At 41.2% G+C, this 16,453-nt stretch overlaps 1 protein-coding gene across 1 annotated transcript in view; it reads left to right on the top strand.

Annotated features, from left to right (window-relative positions):
* myoz2b (myozenin 2b) overlaps nt 1-16,453 on the top strand; it is a 41,772-nt gene that overhangs the window by 14,327 nt on the left and 10,992 nt on the right. The window contains exons 4-5 of the mRNA XM_072251933.1: nt 1,054-1,207; nt 2,369-2,552. Of these exons, the coding sequence (XP_072108034.1) occupies nt 1,054-1,207; nt 2,369-2,552 (338 nt within the window). The remainder of the gene's footprint in view (nt 1-1,053; nt 1,208-2,368; nt 2,553-16,453) is intronic.

Raw genomic sequence — 16,453 nt, 5'->3', positions numbered from 1 at the left:
AATTTTCTGAGTACCTAATTGTTTTTGAGTATTTATGAATAATAAAAACCTTCACATACATTCAATCCTCACGCCAATTTTGATTATCAGTAAGCCTGACAGGAGGTCTCATTCTCTGTCAAAGCTGTTCATGGAGACCACCTAGCCACTTGTGATCAGACAGGCTTTGTGCTAATTTGGGACTTACCCATTAGCTTCCAAAGGAAGACCTCATCTAGAAATGAGTGAGACCCATTGCAGGTGGCTGCTGGGCTTGTAGCACTTGTTGGTTGGCAGAAGCTTCACCCCATGAATAGAAACTGGTAGCTACCTAGACTCCAGTTACAACACTTAGACTGTTGGATTTAGAAAATGTTGATAGTAGTGTAATCTCCTCCCCTCTCAAATTTCAGATAACCCACCCCGGTGTTCTCCTCCAAAGCACAGTCATATGTCCTTCTAAGTTCTTTCTCTCTTTGTTTACCTTTCTCATTCAGTCCATCTCTTCCTTCCCCATTGGTTCCATTTGCCCATCATACCACCCATCCATCATCTAGTTATACCTATCATTACGTAGCAGCCTTTGTCCCACCCCTCACTGATAATCTACCCTCTTTCCATTCGGTCCTGATGCAAGATAGTGCACTTTTGCCTGTACCCATACAGCTTGTCCTGCTGAGTTCTTCCAGCATTCCATTTTTCATTCCAAACTCCAGCATCTGCAATCTCTTTTCTCAAGTCTGTAGCGATGTCGTTCAAAAAGTAATTTAAATTTCTCTTAATTTTATTATAAATTTCAAAAGATGGATATAATTAAATCAATACATCAATTGTTAATTTTGGTAACTTTTTGAGAAGTAGTGCTAAACAGTGAAAATAAAAATATTTTACTCAAATTCTTTACATCTAAATTCGCCAAGCAAAAATTAGTTTACTAAAATTTGGCAGGAAAATCTTTGAATTTTTTGGGAAAAGAAATAACTTAAGATATTGCTTAAAATATGTGTTCAATAAAATAGCTCATACTGAATGCACGATAACAAATGTACCCTAACATTGCTGAAAAATTTCCAGAACTATATTCCATCAATAACGCAGAGTGATGATGCAGCAGAGAACAGCAAAGGAATGGGAAATGGAGTGCAGAGTGGGCAGCAAAACACCCCTCAAACACCACCAAATACTCCTGATCCAAGGACTCCACCAAACCCAGATACAATTGCTCCAGGTAAGAAACTTGCAGGGTTAAATTACTCAATGAATACTGGAGAATTGAACACTACTTCAGTGATCCCAAGAACTAAAGATTCTTTCATTTGTCATCATTAATAACTACTGAAGAAGAAAACTTAACACTGATCAATGTCTTTAACAATGAAAATCTTGTGTTTTTATTAGTCCTTATTTTGATAATAAAAATGTAGTTTTCAGTATTTTATTTGATCAGAATCCATCAGTGATCATAGTTTAATAATTATCTTACAGCATAGATTTCTGACGTAACTGGCCACCGGGCAATCCATTGAGATTAATATTTAAAAAAAGAAGTAATTAAAATATGAATCATGTCTCTGCTGCACTTTCCTTTTCATAGCAATTACTTTTAAAATGGAAGGATAAGAATCATCATGTATCTACTGTAAACAACAGCTGTTGCCAACTTTCCTTTGAGTTTTCATGCAGTACAGTACAGTATATCCAGGTTTTTCCTAATTCAAGTTAACCTTTTGATATTTCAGTTGTGTGGCCTCTCTGCCGTCTGTTTTGCCTTTAACTATTTTCCCTTTCTGATTTAATTTTTATTTTCCTGCCACTGTCATAGGTTTCCTTTCTTTGTTTGGTTTTCATCCTTGCTGCCTGTATTACATTTTCTAAAATTTCATTCAATTTGAGAGAGACAGTACAAAGTAGGCCCTTCTGGCACTTTGAGCATGGTGTTCTAGCAACACCCAATCAGCTGAATTAACCCGAAGCTAATCAGGGAACAATTTACAATGACCAATCAGCCTGCCTGCTACATCTTTGGACTGTGGGAGGAAGTTGGAGCACTTGGGGAAACCCATGCATTCCAAAGGGAGGATGTTCAGATGCTCCTTATGACACCGGAATTGAACTTTGAACTCCAGAATGTCCCCGGCTGTAAGAGCATTTTGCGAACCACTAGGCTACCGTGTGCCCATTATCAATTTATCTTCGATTTTGAACATTAATTTAATCACTTGTCCAGTTACAAACTTCTCACAGCAAAACATATTTTCAACGACTGATTCACTACCCATCCTAGTACTTCAAAAGATATTATGCTAATAACTTGCTGATCTACTCTGCATGGTTACACCAATCATGTCAAGGTTCATGAATATAGTATTTACTTTGCCCATCTATATAGGATACACAGGGCCACTGAAGGAAATTCCACCTGAAAAATTTAATGCAACATCTGTACCAAAATCATATCAAACACCATGGGAGGAAGCTATTGCTGATGATCCAGAACTTCTCTCAGCTTTACATCCCAGAATGCCAGAGCTCGAGCCAAGGGCAGAACTGACAGAATACAAGACTTTTAACAGGTAAATCACATTCATTCAAAGAGCAATCTGCTTCCACAAAGGTTACTATTTCAAATAATAATACTTAACAATCTGTTGGTTCTTGTGTTAAAAACCTGTCTGTATACATTACTATCTACTATAATTAGCTGAAAGATTCAAGACTCAAGACTGTCCATTGTCATTCTTCAGTACCCAAGTGTAAAAGAAAGCAAAATGATTGTCAGTTCAGATCCGATGCAGCATAAAAAAACCACACAAGTGGAAAGAACACAATAAAAATCACAAAAATATAAATACATAAGATTAGCTTAAATACATACACTCATTGTCTGTACATGAAGTGACATTAGGTACAAGAGTATCTGTACATAAGGTGACTCTGACAGAAAATGATAAAGTAGTGGTGGTGATCAGCCTGACAACTTGAAGGAAGTTCATTGTTTTTGAGTCTAGTGCTCCTGGCGTGAATGCTATGTAGCCACCTCCCTGATGGGAGTGGAACAAACAGCGCATGAGTAGGGTGGGTGGGATCCTTCATGATATCACTGACCTTTTAAAAGGATGTCAACAGCTTTTAAAATGAAGTGTCTGCAGAGAAGTAACGATCCATTCATTAATTCATCTGCTCTTTCAGTTATGGGTCTGTCACTTGAAAATTCAGTGGCTCCCAAAGACTAGCTGAATTCTACTGAATTCTTTATTACACTTGCTGCATCGGTAGAGAGTATTCAAAAACACCAGGCAAGTCTGGATCTGAAGGCAGCTCTGGGGGTTGTGGAGGAGGGAGGCCTGAGGAATCAGAGGATTGGGGATCAGAAGAGGGATAACACTTGACTGTTGGCAATTGTTGAGACTGTGACTTATTAAATTCAGGACAATAAGAGAGATAACACTGAGTTAGGCAGAAATTGGCTGTTCAGGAAGTGGAATAGCCAGTGAACCTAGGGGTTGTTAAGTCAGGAAACTGTTGTTAGATGAAGATCACTGAGTTAGATGACAGAACAGGTTTGACGGGTTGGGGTTCAGTACCGTGCTGGTGTACTGATCTAGGTAGCATAAAAAGAGTCTGTAAGCATTATATGGATGTGTGGAGCTGAGTGTAGCTTAGGACCCTATCCAGCTTCCTTCATTTACCACAGTTGACAAAGATGAATGTAGTGGGAATATGGAAAGGATATGGAAGTGGGGGTGAGTGGGATGGAGAAGGCAGGAGGACTGAGTTACAGGAGAAATAATGGATACCTCATTCTAAATAAGATCACACACACACACACACACACACACACACACACACACGTGCAGAACATGGAATTATTCTAAGCACAATCCCAAAGCTGCTGAAGTTCAAACTGCTTTAACCCTTCAGATGTATTGCAGGAACTGCACTCATCCAGCACCAGTGGAATTCTCTGTTAATAGCAGGTTCCACTTGCAATGGCAGTCAATATTGCAAAAGTAATTAATCATGAGATACTTTGATTTCCAACTTACATTTTTGTGATTTTGGTGCTAAAAGTAAAAATAAAATGCCAAGACTTCTAGGTATATATATAAAGTTCAGGAATATGCATTCATGTTGTGTTAGCTGATACACTTATTAATTGTCCTTGTCTCTTGAAATGTTTTTAAATTCAGTCTAAATCTGGTTAAAAGAGACAAAATAATATTGAGTTTTAAGTCTCCATTGAAATAATTGGCAAACTACAGACACCATAGGGATAAAATATTGCTTCTATGCTGTTTCTTTGGACACCATATTGGCACTAATTCCTGAAGAAAAATGAGGCTCTGTTTTTGAGCTGTCTGCAGGTGTCTCATTGAGTATCACTGTCTGGATTACTCAGCTCCTCAATTCATTTGTACTTAGTGTGTTACAACTGTAATTAGACTGTGATTTATACATTTAAGCTGCCTTTCAACTGTATGATTGTTGGATAACTATTTAAAAGACTGCTTCGAAATTGAATAACACATCAAAGTGGCAACCAAAATATTATCTTATCTTCCTCCGCTAGTTATGATTCTGCAGGAGAGAAATGGAGGAGGATGTTGAAAATTGCATGCTGCGCGGCATCATTATCCTTCTTAAGTTTCTTCTTCTTCTCTCTCTTTCCTGCATGGTCAGACCTACAGTGCTTTCACTCTTGTGATTCAGCAGACCTATTCCTTAGTGAGGTCAGTAGACTAATATATAACCAAAGGCAGAGATTTATTTGCAACATGATTTAAATCTACAGATATTAAGATAAAGAAATTGCTCTTACTCACCAATGGATTGTTTTCTTTGATGGTTAGAATAGTTACATACTTCATGGAACTTTCTGTTACTTAAACAAGAAAGAAATACAGAAAATCTGGTAATATTTTCCACTTGGGATAAAGGTACTTTCTGTCTCCAAGGCAGTCAACCGTGCTTGAGGATGACTCCAATTCTTTTGGTTCCGAGATGATTGCTGAAGCCAAACATGAGACTCTCAGATACTACAGTAGGTGCCTAATGCACCCAGTGGGTGGGTAGTTTTAGAGGTGGGACATTGGTGCACTCCGTCCACTTCTTACATTGGATTTCAGTGTATGGCTTATGAATGACCTTGAGGTTCACAATGCCATGCCAAACATCACTTTTCCATTTTGAACAATCATGTGCCAGGGATTTCTGTGAATCCGTGAAAATGTTTCATATTTCAGAGGCATCTTAAGAATATCATTGACAATCATTTGTCAATCAATGACAATCATTTGCTTCTATGACAATCATTTGCTATAAGGTAATTTGGAACAGGGTGCCTGTTTTGAGAGTTGGTTATCAGACATGTAAATTGTATGGCTGACCAATCAGAGTCAACTGAAATCAATCATGGGGTGCTGGCCTGGAAGAGAACACTGCAGTTGATTTGACTTTTTTTAGCCCTAGAAGAGGATGAGGCCAGTCATCCCATCCAGTCTGCTCTGCCATTTAATCATGGCTGATTTATTATTCCTTACATCTCCATTCTTCTACCTTCTCCCCATGACATTTTCCTGCCAGAAGACTGAAGGTTTTGAGGCAGCAGAATTGGTGGCATTTCTTTAGTGATCTGATGTTCCTGTTGTAAGTTGTCCAAGTTTCTGAAGTATTGCAGGGCACAGGGATCAAGGTGGAGGCTGTAATCTTTCAACATCCTTTTTCTCAGATGATCAAAGGCTATGCTGTAACGTTAGAGCCTATGATGGATTTCATCACCTGTGCCTGTATTCATTCACAGATGGGTCCCATAATAGGGGAAATAATTCACATTTTCTTGTGATTGGTCTCTATTCTTGTTGGTGACATTGTGAAGCAGAGATAGATTGGTACAGGATCTTTGTTTCAGGAATGCAATATGTAAGGAACTTTCTCTCCTATGCTGTTGTGAGCTCAAACTCTAAATATGCAGGATATGAATGTCATCTGTGTATTATTGTGCAGTTTGTACAATGGGATGACTTTGGTTCTGAACAAAGTCAACACAGGTTGAATTGCTTTCACTTTGCTTTGTTGATTAGTTGTATTTCAGTGAGAAGTTGGGTTGAGAAATGTGTCAGTGTGATGATGAAATGCTCCTTGAGGCTAGTTGATACTATTATTAATTCTGTTTTGGATCTGTTGAGTAAAACTGTAGTTCTTAAGGCATTGTGTTGTAAACTTAAGATGGAGACAAGGTTCTGTGAACAGACACATTTAATAGGGAAGTTCAAAAGTCAGTATTGACTGAAGATATTGAAGGCTTTTTTGAGGTCAAAACAACCCATGTATGGGTATTGGTGCTGTTGCCTTCATTTCTCTAACAGTTGGAAAACAATAAGGATCATGTCCATTGTGTCTCCAGATGGTTGGAATCCTCAGAGCAACTTGGAGAGGAACTCTTTGGCCACTACAGCAGGACACTTAAGCCAATTACTGGCCTCTACATATCCTATGCCAGACAACAAGAGATTCCTCTGTACTTACCAAAATTGGATTAGTCTCTTTTCTTAAAGATTATCAGATTGTGACACATCTGAGGGATTCCGTCATAGCTCCTTTCCCCAGACAAGGGAAATACTATTTTGAAATTGAGAAAAATTTCCAAATGTTGGAAATTTGAAATAGTTTATATTATTTTAATATGACAAAGGATCTTCAACTTGTAACAATGAAGATCCTTTGTCTTCCCTCAGATGCAGCTTGACCTGCTGAGTGTTTTCAGTGCTGAACCAGATAGTTTGGATTCAAGTGAGAAGGATAGTCTTGGCTGAGGAGCCCTTCAAAGTATTCCTTCCAGTAGCTCAAGTTCTTTTTCTGTCCTTTGGAAGCTGATGTTCATTTGTGTCTCAGCAGGGAAGACCCTTGGGTGTCTGGGCCTAAGATGATTTTGACAGAGCTGAAGAATGAAAACATGTCATGATTATTTATGAGTTATGGGACCTTCTACATATTTTCCGCTTATCATTAGTTCATTAGGTCACTGTTTCCTGTTGGACTCAATCTTCGTTAATTTCATTCCCCCTGAGGTGTATCTGAACTTTCAATCCAAGAACTTTGTGCATCTGCAATTAATCACTCCCTGCAATTCTTGTCCAAGTGTTTTCTGGTAGAGAAGAAAAGAATCTCCACCCAGGTGCAAATCATGGTGCTTGCCAGGAAACTCCAGGAATCATCTTCAGCGATTGTGGATTCTGGAAGCACTGACTTGGAAGAGTTATCTTGGTAGGGTCTTTAAGACATTCAATATTAAATTCCTTGCAGCATGTTTTCTACTTATGACATTATTTTTGTTGCCAGGTAATGGACATCACAGAATAGATTAGGCAGTGGTCAGGCCAACACCTATGATACTTATTATGGTGCCAGTGATATGAACATCCTTGTGGTTGGAAATTACATAATTTACCAGTCCCTTAATCCATGATTTTTTTTGTGGTGGTTGCTCTGATGAAACATGGTGCTGACTGTAACAGTACTGTGTTCCAAGCATTTTGTCAAGAGGAGGATGCTATTGAAGTTTAACTTTCCCTACTCCCTGTCAATAATCATACCTTGCTAGTGGTTTGAATCATCCAACTCTGATACAGATGTATCAGTTTGTCTCACTCTGGGATGTGCTCCAGGGATTTTCAAGGCCACATCCACACTTCCATGGTTGGGATATATTTGCTAAAAAGCACATTGCCAGTTCTGTGTTAGTGAGAACAGGACAGTAATGAAGCAATCACTGATCTCACTCTGTGATCCTAAATAAGGTTATGCTTGATGACAAAGCTCTGCCCATGAAAACTGTGTCCCTCTTCTGATTTACTATTCCACAAGAATGTTCCTGAACTGGCTATCTCCTGCACTCAGGATGGTGATGTCATTTTCAAACAGCCTGATCTCCTTGGATTTTATAGTGGAGTGTCATGATGTTGCTGTCCAATGAGGGTCCTAATGTTCCGCATTCTGTCTTCAGGTTAAGGATAGAACATTGTGTCTTCATGACATCTTTACTTGTGGGAAGGGTATTCTACACCAGCTGCAGCACAGCTTTGACAGTGACATGCGATTAGATGCCAAAAATGTCCAAGATGACAGGACACTAAACTCATTAGTGGACAGGCATAACCACACATACACACACACACACACACACACACAAACCACCTATTTCAGTATATTCCTCTACTCTTTGCTCCCTTCATCCCTCCTCAGAATTCCTCCCTCAAAACCTCCCACCTTCCACCTCTCCATCTCACCCTAATAATCAGTACCCTCCTTTCTTCCAGTTCTCCATGCTCCATCCTTCAGAATGTCTCTCCATTCGATTCTCCTTGCCCTCCCAAGGGCCTCAGGTTCTTGCTTGCTCTCCAACCCGAAGTAAAGTGCAATTCCCTTGACGAAATGTTGGGCTGAGTGAGGTGGATGATGTCTGCAGACATCAGCAGGTGCTGTGTTAGGGTGTCGGAACAGGGGAGTGAGCCCAAAGAGGAGGCCAGCCTGGGACTCCATTAAATCTTAGTTATTCCCCTTCATCCATCCCCTTCCTTTTAGACTGTACCTTCTTCATTTTCCTCTTAGATTTCCATGTCTCTCCTCAATTTAGACCTTTTCCACTTTCCCCCAGCCCAGTGCCTTGAAGCACGTCAGGACGTAATATGCCTTGTGCTATCTTGGTACCAAGATAGCTTCCCATAATAATTTACAGAAAATGAGAGTGTAATTTTGTTTGATGTTGTCTGAAACCAAGAAGTTTTACTTTGCCCTAACATTCAAGTATGTTGGCCAGTATGAAATAAAGTGGTTATCTTCTCAGTCATAGACATGCTATAATAATAAAGATGTATTTAAGTAATCTTGGATCTCAAAGTCCACCAGCTTTAAAGTTTATCCTTTGTTTACTACCTTAAGGATGTTGCTCTGAGCTTACCAATGCATAACACTCAAACTATTTTTGACTTCTTAAGGAATAGATTTTAGTAATTTTATTAAATAGCCTCACCCAGTATGCATACCTGCTCTTTATCAGTTAAGCTTTAAGTAGTAAAGATGTAGTATCAGCAATAAAGGTACCTCTTTCCAAAGATATATCTTTATAACAGGCTTAAAAATGTTTAGCTTTTACTTAATAGTTTAAAATATTTTTACATTTTTGCAATGATTCAGAATATACATTCCATATTAGTACAATATCACTCAAATAATTATGGCATTAACAAGATACCTTGCCTCATGTACTTCAGTATAAAATTAAAATGCTTAGATGAAACCCATTTTAAGTTATTGCTATTTTAACAACATAATCAAGCAAATATAACTTTTATCTGAGAACATTCATGTGAGCTACTTTTGCAACATCTGAAGTGTAATTACTTTTGGTTGGTTTCAAATCCAAAAGAGATAAACTTCTTGATAAACTTGGGAACTTGGCTTCCCTTGTAAAATCAGAAGTAACAAGTCTGGGTGTTGACCTTGATTTAGATTTGAATTTTACATCCCATGTAAAGAAAGTGACCAGAGCAGCATTTCTACACTTACAAAATATTGCAAAATTCTACTGGTTTCTGTTACATAATGACGCTGAAAAAACTAATTCAGGCCTTTATATCGAATAGATTAAGTTACTGCAATGGGCTTTATGCTGGTCTTCCGAAGCAATCTATTGACAAACTTCAACTCATTCAGAATGCCACTGCTAGTCTTTTAACTAAATCCAGAGCGAGGGAGCATTTTACTGCATCCTGACTACTCTGTATTAGCTTCCTGTATCTTTTAGAATTGATTTTAAAGATCTCTTAATTTCTTTTAAAGCTCTCAAAGGTCTGGGATCAGAGTACATCACAGAATCATTTTTGTTTTATAATCCTCTTAAGCAGGGTTTGCAGGCTACTACTTCCTACAAAGCAACACCTAACATCATGAGTGGCTGCGATGCTTCACTCCCTCGTGAGCTCAATGCACTTCATGCACGCTTTGAAAGGGACAATAAAACTACATTTATGTGAATCCCTGCATCATCTGGTGACGTGTGATCTCTGTCTCAAAGGCTGATGTCAGAACATCTTTCAAGGGGGTGAACCCTCATAGGGCATCAAGCTCTGATGGTGTACCTGATAGGGCTCTGAAAATCTGTGCCAACAACCTGGTGGAGTGTTCAAGGACAACATCAATCTCTCTCTCAGTGCTGTAGTTGGCGGTTCCCACCTGCTTCAAAAGTGCAACGATCGTACAAGTGTCCAAGAAGAGCAGGTGAGCTGCCTGAATGACTATCAGCCAGTGGCTTTCACATCTACCATGATGAAGTGCTTTGAGAGCTTGGTCATGGCTAGAATCAACACCTGCCTAAGCAAGGACCTGGACCCACTGCAATTCGCCTGTCGCCACAATAGATCTACAGCTGATGCAATCTCTCTGGCTCTCCACTTGCCCTTGGATCACCTGGACAATAGCAATGCGTACATCAAGCGGCTGTTTATTGACTACAGCTTAGTATTCAACGCCATCATGCCCTCAGGTCTAATCAAAAAGCTCCAAAACCTGGGCCTCTGTACCTCCATCTGCACCTGTATACGTGATTTCCTCACCAGGAGACTGCAGTCGGTGTCGATTGGAAAGAACCTCCTCCTCACTGACCATAACCACTAGCATACCTCAAGGATGTGGTTTAGCCCATTGCTCTGCTCTCTCTATAGACACACAATCTATAAACTTGACGATGGCACAACTACTGTTGGTAGAGTTTCTGATAGCGATGACCGGCCATACAGGGGTGAGATAGATCAGCTGGTTGAGTGGTGTCACAGCAACAACCTTGCACTCAACATCAGTAAGAACAAGGAACTGATTGTGGTCTTCAGGAAGGGGAATTCAAGGGAACACACACCAGTCCTGATCGAGGGATCAGAAGTGGAAAGGGTAAGCAGTTTAATGTTCCTGGGTGTCAGCAACTCTGAGGATTTATCCGGCACCCTGAGGATCCATTACAGAGAAGGCATGACAACAATCATACCGCATTAGGAGTTTGAGGAGAATAGGATATGTCACCAAGCTACTTGCAAATTTCTGCAGATGTAACATGGAGAGTATCATCATCTGGTAAGGAGCGGCCACTGCACTGGATCAGATAAAGCTGCAGAAAGTTGTAAACTCAGCCAGCTCCATCACAGACTCCCCAGCATCCAGCACATCTTCAAAGTGCAATGCCTCAAAAGGGCAGCATTCACCATTAAGGGGCCAAATCACCCAGGGTATCCCCTCTTCTCATTACTACTGTAGGTTTTAGTAAATAAAATGGCAAAAGCGTTTTACATAAGGGAAATTGTAACAATAACAATTTGTCAACTAGGCATGGAACATAAAGCACGTTAAAAAAATTCACATCAGACCAGCCTCTTAAAGTGAAACCTGACTCCATGTTCGTGGCTGTGAATTATGCATATGTTTCTACCCCTTGTATTAACGGACACAGGTCCCCCCTGGAATTTACTAAAACTGGCACTGTGAGCCTGTTCGGAGCTTGGATGGGTTGCCTAGCCCAGGTCCGATGTTGCATAGCTGAAGTAACAGCAGGTACCTCCGGCTTGTCCAGAGGTGTGCTGACACACTCGTGGTCATGTTGTGATGCCAGGGGCATGGTAGTGGAATCCTCCAACTCTTGGTGGGCTGGTTTAAGGTGACTTCTGAAATACATTCGGGTTCACCCCTCTGATCCATGGTTAAAGTCTTTTCTCTCCATTCCAAAAGGCGGATGGGCCATCAAAGGGAAGCCTAAGAGGGTGTTGGTGTGCATAATGGCCGACAAAAATGAACAAGGCGGAGTGTAGGTCAACAGGAACACAAGAATGCTGTTCGCCATGATGGGAGGTAGGAATAGATGAAAAGCAATTGAATTTACCAAGGAAGTCGGAACTAGGCGATCATGGCATTAGGAATAAAATCACCTGACACTCGTAATGGCTGCCCTTTTACCAACTCAGCTGTGGACTGCAGAGCCATTTTTGGAGCCATTTTGGAGCCCAGTAGGACCCATGAGAGACAATCATGCCAACACTCAACCATCAGAGAAGCTCTCAGAGCAGCCCTTAAAGGGTGGTAAAACACTTGCACAGACCATCGGACTATGGGTAATACATCATTGCATGATGTATCCTAACACTCACAGCCCAGGGGTCTGAAATAATTTGGGGACTGCGACCAAAGGAAATATCAGGTGGGGTGCCAAACCGAGCAACCCAGGACCTAATGAATGCTCGAGCCACATCTGTGGCCATCATCGATGCTAGAGGAACAACCTCTGGCCACCTGGTGGTATGATCCATCATGGAAAGAGGGTGCGTGAAACTGCAGGAGGGGGCAAGGGGACCAACCAGGTCCACATTGACATGGTCAAACCGTCATTCAGGGACCTCAAGAGGTGCCAATGGCACCTGGATATGTTGGTTAATTTTTGCCTGCTTGCACCCCACACAGGCTGCAGTCCAACCCCCCACGTCCTTTCTAAGGCCGTGCTCCACAAACTTCAATGCAACCAGTTTCTGTAAGGCCTTCCAGCCCAGATCTGAGAGGCCGTGAATGGAGTTAAAAGAAGAATGCCTCCACTTTGTGGGCACTACGGGGTGAGATTGACCAGTGGGACATCACACAGGAGAGAAACCTCAGCCTCCCCAAACTTAAAGACAGCCAGCTACAGCCCTGTGACTGCTGTTCGGTGAGCCTAGACCTCTTGGTCAGTAGCTTGGTTAGCTGCCATAGTCAGCCCTGACATGTGTGGCCTCAGCAGTTGGCCATGAGAGGCAATTGGCCACGGTGTTATTTTTCCCCTTGATATGTTGTATACTAGCTGTGAGCTCTGAGATATAGACCAGCTGACATCGTTGCCGTACAGACCAAGGGACTGATATTTTGGCCACTGCATGCACGAGTGGTTTGTGGTCAACGAACACTATGAAATGGAAACCCTCTAGTAGAAAATAAAAATGGCAGACAGGTGGAGACTGAGAAGCTTGCAGCAAATTCGCTGTACTTTCTTTTGGGGGTTGGAGTTGCTGGCTTAAGAAGGCAAGCAGCCGCCACACAGCTCTGATCGACTGTGCGTGCACAGCACCCACAGCATAGTCTGACGCGTCAGTAGTAACACCTGTAGGTGCCCCAGCCAGCAGGTGTGCCACTAGCATCATGTTGGGAAGAGCTCATTTGGTGTCATCAAGTGCTCTTGTCACCTCTGCTGACCAATCAAGCTTGTGAATAGGGACACTGACTTTATACTTCATACTTTATACTTTATTGTTGCCAAACAATTGATACTAGAACGTACAATCATCACAGCGATATTTGATTCTGCGCTTCCCACTCCCTGGAGTACAAATCAATAGTAAATATTAAAAATTTAAATTATAAATCATAAGTAGAAAATAGAAAATGGAAACTAAGGTAGTGCAAAAAAATTGAGAGGCAGGTCCGGATATTTGGAGCATACGGCCCAGATCCGGGTCAGGATCCGTTCAGCAGTCTTATCACAGCTGGAAAGAAGCTGTTCCCAAATCTGGACATATGAGTCTTCAAGCTCCTGAGCCTTCTCCCGGAGGGAAGAGGGATGAAAAGTGTGTTGGCTGGGTGGGTCATGTCCTTGATTATCCTGGCAGCACTGCTCCGACAGCGTGCGATGTAAAGTGAGTCCAAGGATGGAAGATTGGTTTCTGTGATGTGCTGGGCTGTGTACACGATCTTCTGCAGCTTCTTCCAGTCTTGGACAGGACAACTTCTGTACCAGGTTGTGATGCACCCTAGAAGAATGCTTTCTACGGTGCATCTATAAAAATTAGTGAGGGTTTTAGGAGACAGGCCAAATTTCTTTAGCTTTCTCAGGAAGTAAAGGCGCTGGTGGGCCTTCTCGGCAGTAGACTCTGCTTGGTTGAACCAAGTCAGATCATTTGTGATATTGACCCTGAGGAACTTAAAGCTTTTGACCTGTTTCACTTGCGCACCACCGATGCAAATTGGGCCGTGCGGTCCGCTACTCCTTCTGAAGTCAACAACCAAATCCTTCGTCTTAAGGGCACTATACAAGAGGAGCATAATTTCAGTAGCACGTGGAATGAAGAAATTCACCATACCTACAACCTCTTGTGGTTTTATTGTAGTGGGGATGGTGGGAAAACCATCATAGATCATAGTGGTGACTTTGGATGGGAGGGGTTTTGCACCTTCTGCAGATATGCCATGGCTGAGAAAGTCAATGTTGACAGCCCCAACTGGCACTTAGCAGAATTGATAATCAGCCTGCGGTGGCTTAAGTGCTCAAAAAGACAAAATAACAAGTAGGATAGACAAAGGAGAATCGGTGGATGATGTGCACTTGGATTTTCAGAAGGACTTTGACAAGGTGCCACATGAGGCTGCTTAGTAATATAAGAGCCCATGATAGTAAAGGAAAGATACTAGCAAGGACAGAGCATTGGCCGATTAGCAGGATGCAAAGAGTGAGAATAAAGGAGTCTTTACTGATTGGCTGCCAGTGACTAATTGTGTTCTGCAGGGTCGATATTGGGACTGCTTCTTTTTACATTATATCAATGATTTGGACATAAATCATTCATGTAATTAATGGCATTGTGGCCAAATTTGTGGACAATACATAGATAGTTGGTGGGCAAGTAGTGTTGAGGAAGCAGGGTGTCTGCAGAAAGACTTAGATTAGGAGAATGGGCAAAGAAGTGACAGAGGGAATACAGTATCAGGAAGTGAATGGTCATGTACATCGGCAGAAGGAATAAAGGTAGAGACTATTTTCTAAACAGGGAGAAGATTCAAAAATCCAAGGTTCAAGGGACTTGGGAGTCCTTGCGCAAGATTCTCTACAGGTTAACTTGCAGGTTGAATCTGTGGTGAGGAAGGCAAATGCAATGCCATTACTCATTTCGAAAGGACTGGAATATAAAAACAAGGATGTAATGCTGAGGCTTTACATTGGTGTAAAGACATTGGTGAGGCCTCACAGAGTATTGTGTGCAGTTTTGGGCCTCTTATCTAAGGAAGGATATGTTGACATTGGAGAGGGTTCAAAGGAGGTTTACGAATATGGTTCCAGAATAAAAGTCTAATCATATGAGGAGTGTTTGATGGTTCTGTGCCTGTTCTCACTGGAATTTAGAAGAATGGGAAAACTTCATTAAAACCTATCAAATGTTGAAAGGCCTAGATAGAGTGGATGTTTCGAATGGTAGAGAAACCTAGGACTGGAGGGCACAACCTCAGAATACAAGGACATCTCTTTAGAACAGAGTTGAGGAGGAATTTCTTTAGCCATAGGGTGGTGAATCTGTGGAATTCATTGGCACAGCTGGCTGTCATTGAGTGTTTTTAAGGCGGAGTTTGATAGATTATTGATAAATCAGGGTGTGAAATGTTATGGGGAGAACTAGGTTAAGAGGGAAAAATGGCTTAATTCTGCTCCAATGTCTTATGGTCTTAAAACGTAATTTTCATATTTTTACACATATTCTTGCTAAAATTTCCATTTTTGTCTTCTCCAGGTTTTCTGCCAGGTGTTTTAACAAATGTTTAAGAGTTAAAGAACAAAAGGAAGTGTGGGACAGTCAGTAATTATTGAGATGGGAAGGACAAGGCTTTGAAGAAGCGTGACTATAAATATGAAGATTTAGATTTCAAATCTTTTACTACCATGAGGTTATCAAAAAAGTGTTCAGAGATTTCAGAGCTTTGATGAAGGGTAGCAAACAGGATCTAATCAGTAGAGCATGGGAAAGGTCAGATCAGCATCTAGAGTGAAGGTTTTAGCAGCAGCTGGGTATGGGTAAGATCAGGGGTAACTAATGTAAACGATCACTTGTTGGCAATTGTGAAGGCACAGGCTGTGAATATTTTGTTTGTGGATGTGCCACTGGGAAACACAGGGGAGCAAAAGACACACAGAATCATGCACTGCTGAACTGGTCTTTGCCCTCAAATTTAGCAATGGTAAGGTTAAAGACATGGGATCACAGGTGAATGAATTCTGGATTGGGGTGGAGATTCAATGATACAAGAATGGTACAAGGGATAGGAGAGGTAGAATCAGAAGTCAGGAAGTATGATTGTTAGTGAGGTACTTGGTCCAGGTACTAATGGTGTTCAGCAGATGTCGGGATTGAAAAAATAAACGTGTGAGGATATTTTGATGGCCCTGGGGTTTAGAAGACTGAGGCTGTGGGGCGGGGGTTGGGTGGGTTCTCATTGAAATTTTTTGAATATTGAGTGGCCTAGATAGAGTGCACATCAAAAGGATATTTCCAATAGCGGGGAAGTCTAGGACCAGAAAGCACAGCCTCAGAATACAGGACAGAGGTGAGGAGGAATTCAGAGAGGATGAATCTGTGGAATTCATTACCACAAGCAGCTGTGGAAGTTAATCATTGGGTATAGTTAAAGTAGAGGTTGATAGATTCTTGAT

The sequence above is a fragment of the Mobula birostris genome, chromosome 3, assembly GCF_030028105.1.
Source record: "Mobula birostris isolate sMobBir1 chromosome 3, sMobBir1.hap1, whole genome shotgun sequence".
In the NCBI taxonomy this organism is placed as follows: domain Eukaryota; kingdom Metazoa; phylum Chordata; class Chondrichthyes; order Myliobatiformes; family Myliobatidae; genus Mobula; species Mobula birostris.
Note: the sequence above shows the minus strand (reverse complement) of the source record. Positions and strands in the feature narration are given on the sequence as shown.